At 34.0% G+C, this 12,854-nt stretch overlaps 1 protein-coding gene across 2 annotated transcripts; it reads right to left on the bottom strand.

Annotated features, from left to right (window-relative positions):
• Nucleotides 1-10,190: 10,190 nt before the first annotated feature.
• Nucleotides 10,191-12,454, bottom strand: LOC106428482. Of its 2 annotated transcripts, none has more exons than XM_048748551.1 (5): nucleotides 12,218-12,454; nucleotides 11,514-11,768; nucleotides 11,194-11,430; nucleotides 10,903-11,120; nucleotides 10,191-10,816 (listed from the first exon to the last, which is right to left on the bottom strand). In XM_048748551.1, the coding sequence occupies exons 2-5, from the start codon at nucleotides 11,766-11,768 to the stop codon at nucleotides 10,540-10,542; spliced, it is 987 nt and encodes a 328-aa protein (XP_048604508.1). In that variant the 5' UTR covers nucleotides 12,218-12,454; the 3' UTR covers nucleotides 10,191-10,539. The 2 variants fall into 2 exon arrangements, with proteins under 2 accessions (XP_048604508.1, XP_048604507.1); XM_048748550.1 differs by having other exon boundaries at nucleotides 11,514-11,788; nucleotides 12,218-12,430.
• Between the last annotated feature and the right edge of the window lie 400 nt (nucleotides 12,455-12,854).

The following is a 12,854-nucleotide window of genomic DNA, read 5'->3' as shown; positions in this document are numbered from 1 at the left end:
GCATGATCTACTGGAGAGCGGATGAGACACGGAATGTATGCAAATTTTGTGGGAAACCTCGTTATCAGGAGACGAGGGGAAGAGTTCCGATCCCATTCAAAAGAATGTGGTATTTGCCTTTGACGGAAAGATTGAAGAGGTTGTATCAGTGTGAGCGCACAGCAAAAGCAATGAGATGGCATGCAGAGCATTCCACAAATGGTGAGATTAGACATCCTTCAGATGCAAAGGCTTGGAAACATTTCCAGTCAACATATCCAGAATTTGCGGAAGAGAGAAGAAATGTTTATCTTGGATTATCTACTGATGGTTTCAGCCCATTTGGAAAGCATGGAAGGCAGTATTCTCTATGGCCAGTTATTGTGACACCGTACAACTTACGGCCGAGCTTGTGCATGCGACGAGAGTTTTTGTTTCTCTCAATTCTCGTCCCCGGGCCAGATCATCCTAAAAGATCACTAGATGTGTTTCTTCAACCACTAATATATGAGTTGCAACAACTATGGGCGCATGGTTTTGAGACATACGATGTTTCGCGCAAAGAAAACTTTCAGATGCGGGCAGTACTTATGTGGACAATAAGTGACTTTCCAGCATATGGTATGTTATCTGGATGGACAACACATGGGAAGCTATCATGTCCATATTGTCAAGATGACACAGATGCTTTCCAACTAAAGAACGGAAGGAAAACGTGTTGGTTTGACTGTCACAGACGATTTCTACCACCTGATCATCCATACCGCAGGAGTAAGACTTCGTTTACGAAGAACAAGCAGGTGTTTGATGGTCCACCTGAGGAAGTTAGTGGGAAAGATTTGTTGAAGCAGTTTAGGTATTTTGATGCAGAAAGGACGCCAGATGTAGGTGGACATGAAAACATTCGAGTCAATGCGGTTGGAGAGCTACATAACTGGCACAAAAAGAGTATTTTCTGGGATCTGCCATATTGGGAGAGTCATCTATTGCGGCATAATTTAGATGTCATGCATATTGAGAAGAACTTCTTCGATAATCTGATGAACACAGTCCTTAACATCCAAGGTAAAACGAAGGATAATTTGAAGTCAAGGTTGGATTTAGTCGATATTTGTGATCGTTCTGAACTTCACGTTGATGAGAACGGTACGGCCCCTTTTCCCATTTATCGGCTAGATGGTGCTAGAAAAGAAGAGTTCTTTGATTGGATTACAGATAAAGTGAAATTTCCTGACGGATATGCATCAAATTTGGGGAACTGCGTTGATAGAAGCGAAGGAAAGTTTACTGGCTTGAAGAGTCATGATTGTCATGTAATTATGCAGCGCCTCCTTCCGTTTGCTTTTTCAGCATTATTGCCACGTAATGTTCATGAAGCAATTGCAGGTATATTATATTTTTACAATTTAATTTATTTTTATATTTAACAATTATGCTTATAAAAACTTAATACTTACGAAAATTATGTCTTTTATCTATGTAGGGATTAGTGTTTTCTTCCGCGACTTATGCAGCAGAGTAGTGACTGAAGAGGGTATTAATAATTTGAAGACAAACGCACCAGTCAGCATGTGCAACCTTGAGAAGATATTTCCTCCATCATTCTTTGATGTAATGGAACATCTTGCTATTCATCTCGCAAGAGAATTGGAACTTGGTGGTCCTGTGCAGTACAGATGGATGTATATTTTTGAGCGTTATATGCATCATCTGAAGAAGATGGTCAAAAATCAAAGCAGGGTGGAAGGATCTATAGTGGCACAGGTGATCAATGAAGAAACTGCAATCTTTGCTGAAAATTATTTTCCACCAGAAGTGCATACAAAACACCGAAGACCTGCTCGGCATGATGATAGAGGGGAGAGAGCAACATATCATGTTACTGTCCCAAGCATGTTCAAGGAAATAGGACGACTTAGTGGAAAATTCACGAAGCGGAGACTTACGGACACTGAGCACGCTCATTTGCAAACATATTTGCTCACCAACTGTGAAGATGTTCTACAATATGAGAGGTAAAAATATTTATTCATTTATTGTTAGATTAATATTCAATAATTTTATTTCATATTGATAATATTTTTGTATATAGTGTATATATGGCGGAGTTGCGTATGACTCACAGGCATGCAACAGAAGATGAGCTTCGACAACTTAGAGATAACGGATTTGCTGCGTGGCTTCGTAGTTATGTGAGTCATATATCATATTACCCTATGCAAATGATTAGTTTAAATTTAATATATATAAACTAATTAATTTTGCAATCATATATGTTTTTAATTTATAGGTGAATGATGGTTTGGCCAGAGGTCTTGTGTTCGATGATTGGATACGCGAATTTGTGCAGGGACCAAACTATGTGGTCAAATCATATCCTAAATTTTGTACGCGAGGATATGCATTCACAAGGAAAGGTCATTCTAAGACAACATATGATGCTGGTGTTTCATCTTCTTCTGGTGACGATGTCTACTACGGCAACATAAAAGAAATATTGGAAATCCAATTTCCTGGAATGGTTGGATTGCGTTGTGTAGTATTCTATTGTGATTGGTATGACACCACCCCAGATAGAGGAGTGAAGATTGATGCGTTTGGTGTTACATCAGTTCATTCGCGGCGGAAACTTCAATATTATGATCCCTTCATTCTTGGTTCGCAAGCTGATCAGGTATGTCAATCTATTCATAATTTTTTACCAATATAATTAATTAATGTTATATATTTTACTAATACTTGTATAATTGATATGTATAGGTGTGCTACATCAGTTACCCTCGGGTGACGTACAGAGACGATCCATGGGTTACTGTAACGCAAATCAACCCAAGAGGACGAGTGGATGGAACTTCTGATGATGATGAACCATTGCAACCAGAGTCTACCAGCAACGCCCAGGCAGTTGAAGATTTGGAAAATGTTCAACTCGTTGAGAATTTGACTGTGTTTGGACATGATGCTGTCGTACATTCAGAGCCGGAAGCCGAGGTTGGGGAGTTTGATGAAGATTCAGAAGATTCTGATTAGTTTTTTTTTTTTTTTTTTTTATGGTCCGTCGGAAATCCCTCGCAATATACCGACGACATAGCGACGACAACGGGTTTCATTGAAAATTGGAAAGTTCGTCGGTATTTCGTCGGAAAATACCGACGACATGTTTTTCTATAAAGTTTCAATCATAAAAATCTATAAATTTAGATGCCAAAACTATGAAAATAACACATAATAAGTGTTTAGTATAGTATTAGATCGCAACCGTTCAAATATAACAACTCATTAAAATATTTATGTATGCATATCATTGTTTTCATAACATCTCATCTTAACATTATATACTTATACAATCATATTTATATAAGCTTACACTACAAAAAATGTTGTTGTGTAAAATCGTGTTATAAAACATTTTTATTGTTAAATCTTTATGCAAATACTATATATATTATCAAAGATTTGGATTTTGCATTTAGAAACTTGAAATCAACACCCTAAACACTAAGTCGTCGGAATATACCGACGGAATGTGTCTGTCGGAAAATACTGACGGACACATTCCGTCGGAATTTCAATTAGCCCGGGAGAACCAAACCGCTTGAAAATTTTCGCGAATCGGCATTTGGTATATTTTAATTATACCGACGGAATACCGACGAACCCGTGTCCGTCGGAATCCTCGGATATAATAACCCTCCTTCTTCCTTCTTCGTTATCTCCGCGGCCTCTCTCTCTCAAAACGAACTCTCCGGCGATTTCTCCCCCTCTCCGGCGATTCCGGCCTTTCTCCACCTCTCTTCACCGGCGAATCCCCTCCTCACCCTCATATCTCTTCCCCAAACCCCAAATCATGTAAGAATCATCCCAAACCCTCTTTTTTATCAATTGTTTAGGGTTTTGGAAGTTGATCTCGGATTTTAGGATTGAATGGATAGTTTAGGATATATAAGTTAGGATTGTTGTTTGGATTGTTGTTTTAGTTTTTTTTGGAACATTTTGTGATTTTTAAAAACGTTTTTTGATTTTTAAAAACGTTTTGTGATTTTTTAAAACGTTTTTTTATTTTTAAAAACGTTTTTCAAGTTTCCAGTAATGAAATATATATAATAAAACGTTTTTAATTTTTTTTTAAAATATTTAACAACATTTTTCTATATTTATAAATTTTTTATAATTTTGTATACATATATATATATATATATATATGTAAATCATGTATAATAAAAATTTTAAAATTTTTTATAATTTTTTATAAGTTTCCACTAATAAACTATGTATAATAAAACGTTTTTAAAAAAAAATATAAATATTTAACAACATTTTTCTTCATTTATAAATTTTTAACAACATTTTTCTATATTTATAAATTTTTTATAATTTTGTATAATATATATATATAAAAGGTTTAATAGTTTTTTTTAAAACGTTTATAAAACCTTTTGTAAATATATAAATGAAAACATTAAAAATAGAAATGATTTGAAAATATGTTTGATGGGTTAATTTTTTTTTTTAGGGCCGAGGATGAAGCCCGCCCCGCAGCCCGTCTTCGACGTAGTTCGGTGAGCAGTTCCCGTGCATCGGGATCGTCTCATGACTCGGTTCCCGCATATATTCCCGCTCCAGCTCCCTCAGCCCCTCACGCTGCCCCTCACGCTGCTGCTCAACAGGATCCGGGGGTCATGCCGGTTCATCTATTGGTTCAACAACCAGGTCGAGAGCATCTCCCGTTTCTCCAAACCAACCCACGACGAGGCCATAGCACTTGGTTAGTATTTTTTTTATTTGTACCGTTATATTTTTTCCTTTAATTAACTTGCTAACTTGTATTTTTTTTAAAGGTTCACCAAGTCGAAAAATGGCATTAGCCGGAGCATCAACCAGATGATGTACTCCATGCTCCGTTTTGGATATCCAAAGTGGAGTGTGATCCCTTCCGACGAACGAGAGTTGTGGTTTCGTCAGTTCGCGGTATAGTAACTCTTCATTTTTTTAAAGTTTGAACATTTTTTTAAATATATTTACTTATTAAATTGTGTTTGTTTTGTAGCAAGAGTTCAACTGGCACTCCGATCTTACGGAAACAGTCCGTAAGAAATTCAACGAAAAGGCCATGGACTCTTACACAAAGCAGATAAACTCGTGGAAGACAGTTTGGCAGAAGAACAAGAAGCCACGGTTCATCAACGGGTCGGTGTGGGAGCAGTTGATAGCTCATTGGGAGAAGGAAGAAACTGCAGAGACGTCTTCTAGGAACTCCAGGAACCGGAAGAGCGATCGTGGCGGGAAAGGTATGTATGTGCACAACCTCGGCGCTTGCTCTATGTCTACTAAGGAGGATGAACTTGTAAGTTTTTTATTATTATTTATCTTTATATTTTTTAAATAAATATTTTATATATTTCTTGGCTAATAATGGCGGTTTTTTTAGATCGAAGCAAATGACGGTAATCCCGTTGATCGTCTACAACTCATTAAGGTGGCTCACACTAACAAGACGACGGGTCAAATTCAGGACCCCGTGATCAAAGGTGTAGTTGATTTGGTGGAAGCTGAAATAGTTTCCCAATCTCAGCCTCTCTCTGATGACGGCGACTCCACGGGAGCTTCAACCAACCTGTCTCTATTGCAAATAAATGAGATGGTTGAAAAGGTAATTTTTTTTATTATTATATTTTTTTAATAATGTCGATTACTTACTTGTCCCTATTTACTTACTTTAAATATTTTTGTAGGCGGTTCCTAAAAGGAAAGGAGGCCGTTTAGTTGGGTTGGCCCGTCGTGCTTCTTCGTATCCGGCATCTTCTTCACAAGCTCCGTATGCCGATCCCATGATTCTCGAGGAGCTACATGACAAAGATGAACGGATTGGGGCATTGGAGGAGCAGAACACCACTATCCTTTCCGAGAATGCCACTATCCGTTCGGAGAATGCCACTATCCTTGCTGAGTTGGCATCCCAGAAGAAGTTCAACACCGAGATTATGCAGAAGCTAGATCGTTTGATGTCTTCGAGTTCATCTTAGTTTATTTCGGCTTTTTAAAACTTTCGGAATGTTTTTTTTTTATTTCGGTTTGTATGAATTTTAAACTTTATGAATGTTTTTTTCCTATTTCGGTTTTTATGAATTTAAATTTTATAATATTATTAGTTTTAAATTTCTGATTTTTTAAATTTATTAATATCAAAAAATATTTAAAAATGCAAAATTAATTTGAAAAAAAAATGGGTATATACCGACGGACAGTGGTCGTCGGAATATACCGACGGACATATATCCGTCGGAATTTACCGACGAACCTAGTTCGTCGGAATTTACCGACGGACAACGGTCGTCGGTAAATTCCGACGAACGAGGTTCGTCGGAATGCACCGAGGAACACTCTACGTCGGAAGTGTCCGAGGAACGTTCTCCGTCGGTACGTAGTTTTTCCGATGAACTCTGGTCTCGTGTATCCGCATCGTAATATCGTCGGAAGTTCGTCAGAATGACGTTTCACGGTATTCGTTAGAAAGTCGTCGGAAGTTCTGACGAAATTCCGACGAATTTTTTTTTTCCGACGAAACGATACCGACGGACGGGTTCGTCAGAAATTCGTCGGAATCGGTCTATTCCGACGAATTTCCGACGATTTCGGCCATCAGAATCCCCCTGTTTTCTTGTAGTGTGAAAATAAAGAAAAAGTCAACGATGTTAAAAAAATGGAATAAGCTGAATGAAGATGATGAAATGTTGATAACTAAAGGAAGAAGAAGTGATTTACCATTTAGGAATTTTTTTTTCTACACAGATTCTGACACTTTGGTTATTCGGATCTTGAAAATGGAAGTGGCTACTTGGAAACGAATCGGTGATATGGCGGGCGCTAGTCGATATTAAAAAGGCTTATTATATTTGACTTTTTGTGTCAAAGCAAATCCAACAAATAATTTTCTTGAAAATGATTCGGCAGAAGGCCCACAACTTTATGCCAATATTGGAAATTTTTTATCTACAAAAATAGTGGTAGGCAGAAAACAGAATTCAAAATCCAAACCCATCCAGACAACAGGATCGGGTGCCACCGATGTATTCAGATTTCAGATTTTTAAGGTTAAAAATTTCAGTCATATTCGGGTATTTTTAAATTTCGGTTTAGACTCAATTCGGATCTTTGAGGATTCGTCCGGGTTCGGATAATCCATTTAAATTATATTTAAAATTTTGAAATTCATTATATACTTTAAATTTCTCAAAATCTATAAACAAAATAATATATTATATATAAATTTGAATAACATATGTCAAAATACCTAAACTTAACATATAAATTGGTTTGGTTTGAATATTCAGAATCAATATATTTTTTTGTCATCAAATAACCAATAGATATTTCAAGTATTTTTTGATATTTTGAATATATTTTAACTATTTACTTTTGACTATTTGTATATATTTTGAAGTATTTTTGACAAGTTAAAAGCATTTTACATATTTTAGATGTTTTTAATATACAATAAACCTAAAAATAATTAATACATTTAGGTATATAAATCTATTTATGATACATTCAGATATCCAAATTACTTCAGTTGGATCGAGTTCGGTTTCGGTTCTCTAAATACTAAAATTTGAATCCGTTCGGATATTTAATCAATTTTAGTTTGGATTTAATACTAATTTTTTGGATCAGATTGAGTTTGGTTCTTCGAAATCGGGGTTTTTAGGTCCTGAAAGGAGAAGAAAAGCGGGAATGCCACCAGACATCTATTATTTCATTCACCTGACCCGACGGTACTAATTTTGGTACCTATACAAAAATAGTGGTGGGCAGAAACCAGGATTCGAAATCCAAACCCACCCAACGACACGTTTTGGATCGGATTCATTCTGTTAAAAAATTTGAACAATATTATGGAGTGATTGGTTCTGCACTCCTGCCGTTTTTAACTTTAATTTTAATCTATGTTGTTTAAAGTTAGAGTAATTCTCTCAAATAACTATTTTTAAGTTTTTGTCACAAAAATAGCTCTCAAAAAAAAAATAACCAAAATAATCCCTTTTTATTTTGAAATTTTAATTTTAATTTTTTATTTTTTAAAATTTGAAATCTTATCCCCAAAACTCCATCTTTTAACTCTAAACCCTAAGTCTAGATTAGTTAACCCTAGAATAAAAATATACTTTTACCCCTTAATAAAACTTCTTTTGGTCATTTTTCTCATTACAAAATATTTTTGTGACAAAAACTTAAAAATGACTATCTTACAGAATTTCTTTTAAAGTTATCATTTATGTTTTATATTAATTTTAGATACCTCTAAATATTTTATTGAAAAATTTCTTACGATAGACTTAAAAAAGTTTTTGTCACAAATATATACCTTCAAAAATAAAAATAACAAAAATAGACTTAAATGTTTTATCAAAAGAAGTAAATATATACTTATAGGGTTAATTAATCTAGACATTAGGGTTTAGGGTTAAGGGGTGGGATTTAGGGTTTAGGGTTTAGGGTTTAGAGTTTAAGGTTTAGGGTTTAGAGTTGAAAAGTAGGGTTTTGGGGATAGGATTTCAAATTTTTTTAAAAAAGAAAATTAAAAATTTTCAAAATAAAAAATGTTATTTTGATCATTTTAGTTTTTGAGATCTATTTGTGTGACAAAAAAAACTTAAAAAGATCTATTTGGGAGAATTGTCCAATTTTATTTTAAAACTAGAGAAAAATATTACTGTAAAAATATCTTTTATTCTTCTCATTTAGGTTTTAAAGCTAAAAATTATATTACATGAATAAATATTACAAAATAAATTCAGCCGAGAATTTTCTACTGCTACACCGACCAATCAGTCATGTTATTTTAGATATCGGTTTCAAATTATACATGAGAACTGAATCTAGAGACGAGATGAACAAAAAAAAACAAATGAACCCAAAATGAATCCAATGTTGTTACATTTTTGGATACTAAATACTTCATCCAAACCTAATCTAAAGAATATTAAGATTGAATCGTAAACATATTATAAGCGTTTCTAACCTGTTTTATTTTTCACTCTAAATTAAAATTTATATTAAAAATGCTTCAAGACTATTGTATTTTATACTATATAATAGAATAAAAATAAGTTTACTCTATAAATAAAATAATTTATTTATTTATTGTTCATCACTCTATTTTTTATTTCAAAATACAATTGAAGTAAAACTTAACTTTGTTATAGAGTTATTCTATTTTGGTCAAATAGATCAAACCAAATTAATTCCAATGTGTTCTGAATCAAACTGTTCAAAAAAAAAGGAAAATTGTTTTCTATAGGCCAAAAAATGATAACTATGTCTCATTAGACTAATCTCACATGTTTTATATTACATTAGGCTAATTATTTTCAAAATGGCAATAATGCTTTTAAATTCAATTATAAATTCGAATTACAATTAACAAAATAATTGTTAATATTAAAATATAATAAATAATTAAATTAATTAAAATAAAAGAAAACATTAAAAATCTTCAAATAAAATAAAATAAAAACTAAACCTTACACTTTATGTCCCACGAATTTTTTTATTTTTTATTTTTTGAAAAATCAATTTTTTTCATATATGGGAACTGAATATTTCCAAATATTTTATTTCCATATTTTTCGGAACTGATTATTCTTATCCGTAGTACATGTTTTTAGAGTTATAGTAATGTATAGATTTTGATTTTTACAGGTTTTAGATTTACAGTAAATCTATAGAACTCGTAATCTACAAGTTTTTAGATTTATAATAATATGTAGATTTTGATTTTTACAGGTTTTAGATTTTATAGTAACCTGTAGATTGAGTGATAAGTTGAACGCGAAATGTGTATTCTAAATATTTTTAGAATATTATTATTTACGTAGATTACGTATTTTAAACATACTAGATTCAATGAAAAAAATAGATTTCATTTTCTACTTTGTAGAATGCCAAATCTACTTTATGTAGAACATAATTTGAAATTATTATTTAAACATTTTTTGAACTGGAAAAGAATACCACTAAGTTCATATGAATATTATTTCATCAGTAGTTACTATTCTTCTAATTTTTTTTTAGTTTGTAATACTATTTTTTTGATTTATTTTCAAAATACGAAAAAGCATTAAAATAAAAAATGGTACTAAATATGAATTAGCCTAATAGGACATAATTACTGAAACAATTTTCACATTAGTCCAAAAACCGAATTGGACAAAGAAAACAAAAATTAGTTGCTTCTTATTTATTTCAGTAACTGGAATCAGCAACACTATTGTTTACAATACAAACTTTGACTAGTCTTCCTGGTTTACTACATCAGAAATATTCGGATATTCTTTTTTTTTTTGTTATTTACTTCTTACTCCTGCTGAATAATCAACATTAAGCTTTAACTGGAATCAGCAACACTATTGATTACAATACAAACTTTGACTAGTCTTCCTGGTTTACTACATCAGAAATATTCGGATATTCCTTTTTTTTTTGTTATTTACTTCTTACTCCTGCTGAATAACAAATCAACATTAAGCTTTATACAAATCTATCATTAGTGAGAGTTTTCAGTTAAGGCAATGCATGAGAAGAACCCAAACCCCGATGACTATCTTCATGTTGAACAACGTTCTTCATCTCAAACCTCGCCTCATTCCTTACCTCAATATCTCCACTTTCATTAGCATCTGCGTTTTGCAGCTCCCTCAAAGCCCTTTTAGCGTACACAGTGAAAGCCACAGTGGTCACAACCGCAATGATCAAGGAGATTACGTTGTACACAATCTCTACCGTTGTCAGACGTTGATGTCCGTACTGCACATCAGCGAATGTTCTGAGCAACCGGCCGCTGCATATGAATATTCAGGTTTATTATATTCCCAATTTTGTATGAATGAAACTGTTTTAATCCGTGGAGAGTAAGTAAGAACTGACCTGTAAATGTAGATGAAAGCTTCAGGTACCATTCCTGCTATGGAACCAAACAAGTAAGGCCAGAACCTCATGCTTGTCACAACGATCGCGTAGTTGAAGATGGTGTAAGGAAACGGCGAGATCCGAAAGATAGCCACGACTCTGAACTGATGGAACCAGCTCCCTTCTGCAGCTAGTCTAAGCACAGCTGCTTGACGAGGCCATCTTTTTAACCATTGCTGTATAAACAACAAAAATCATAAACTAAAAAAAAAACGATCATAATAACTTGAAAGAAAAAAGAGTTCTTACATGGAGGCGATCACGAAACATTAGGCCGATTAAGTAAGGAAGAACCATGCCAACAGTGGTTCCAACCATGATGATAACGAAGCCGAGACCGTAACCGAAAATCATCCCGGCTAACCACATGGATGGACCAGAAGGGATCAAGAAGACGGGGAACAAGGCTAAGGAAAGAAGGAGGACAATGAAGAGCATAGGACGGCCGAATGCAGTTGCTTCCCATTGTAAGATCGGAATAAGAACCTATAATCAAAACAGACAGTATTTAGCAAGAGACATGGAAACAAACGTTCTTGCAACTTGAGAATCAGAGGTAAAGGAATGACCTTTTGGAATACAAAGGGAACTCCCCATTTGGCGAAGACAAGAGTGAGCAAGAGAGTAAGTGCACATAGACACAAAGCTTTAAACCACCACATCAAGTTTCTACTCTGCATCTCTTCTGATTGAGATACGGTTTCAGGTTGAGAAGAAGCTTCATGGGTTACAACAACTAGCCGAACAGATTCATTATCTTCCCTCAAGTGAGGAACAGAGTCCGAGGTATCATCTTCTATTGGCTCTTCCAATGAATTTGACATCTGTGAGTTCCGCAAAAAAACTGAAATCAGAGGAACAAAATCAACATTTGTAGGCCATCATTGTCAATAAAAAAAACAAGTGGGGACCAATAGAAGAAAGACCAAACTCTAGGGACATGAAAATAAATAGAAACTGGGAGATATCTGGAAAATGAACAAAGGCAGAGATAATAAGCAAAGAGACGACAAAAAGAAGCTTAGCTTATAAGTAATTTCAAAAGAACCACAAGTTAATGATCTTCATCGGAAACGATTAAGTAAAAGGAGGAGATGAAATCTCTGAACATCTTAATTAAAAAAAAAAATTAAAATCAAAATCAAACAAATCCAACAGTAATCAAATCACTTAGATCTCTCAATCTTGCGGAAAAGCAAATCAAAAGATTAAGGAAAAGAAGCGAACAAAATTTAGAAAGTAGAGAGAGCTGCTAGGGTTTAACAAATCAAACCTGTGATGAAGAGAAAGAGAAACGCAGAGTCACCCTACGGGAATCTTAGTCAAGCTTCGTGGCGGAGGAAGCTCGGACACCGCCGGAGAAAGCGGGGTTGTTACGGCGGGGATTAACGTCTGGGCTTTGAGGTTCCTTTTTGTGTGTCGTTTGCTTCCAACATAAAAGGCGTGTGTTTTATTATTATGTTTCGGAAATTCAAATTAAAATTGAGAAATCCCCTTCGCTTTTCCACTTTTATTTATTTTGTTTTAATTTCTTAGCTTATTTTTTACTGTTGAACAAAAAAAAAAACTTTTTCTTAGCTTATTCTTTACTGTTGAACAAAAAAAAAACTTATGACCAAGAGATTATGAGGTTGATTGGTCTGTGCTTTGGTTGCTGTGGACAGCAAAAAATATTTCTACAGCCACAATATTTAACAATCAAGCTTTGCTTTGATTTTTGAAACCTACAGCTTCGTTTCTTTTTTTTCCTTTTCTTTTGGATGTATACACTAATATTTCCACAGCAAAATAACAGTGCTTTAGAAACTTATTAATAAATCTGTAAGTTTTATAACATACAAAATCACAGCAAAAATTTTACAGCTACAGCAAAAAAAAAATACACAGCAAAAACCTAAAATCACAGCTGC

Source organism: Brassica napus, chromosome C2 (genome assembly GCF_020379485.1).
Source record: "Brassica napus cultivar Da-Ae chromosome C2, Da-Ae, whole genome shotgun sequence".
Classification (NCBI taxonomy): Eukaryota; Viridiplantae; Streptophyta; class Magnoliopsida; order Brassicales; family Brassicaceae; genus Brassica; species Brassica napus.
Note: the sequence above shows the minus strand (reverse complement) of the source record. Positions and strands in the feature narration are given on the sequence as shown.

Bases quoted from the DNA above. Each gene is read 5' to 3' on its own strand.
- LOC106428482 (XM_048748551.1), bottom strand. From the start codon at position 11,768: ATGTCAAATTCATTGGAAGAGCCAATAGAAGATGATACCTCGGACTCT. The intron at 11,431-11,513 runs GTCATTCCTTTA...TTTTGATTATAG, and splicing joins TTCCCTTTGTATTCCAAAAG to GTTCTTATTCCGATCTTACA. The intron at 11,121-11,193 runs GTAAGAACTCTT...TTGTTTATACAG, and splicing joins TGTTTCGTGATCGCCTCCAT to CAATGGTTAAAAAGATGGCC.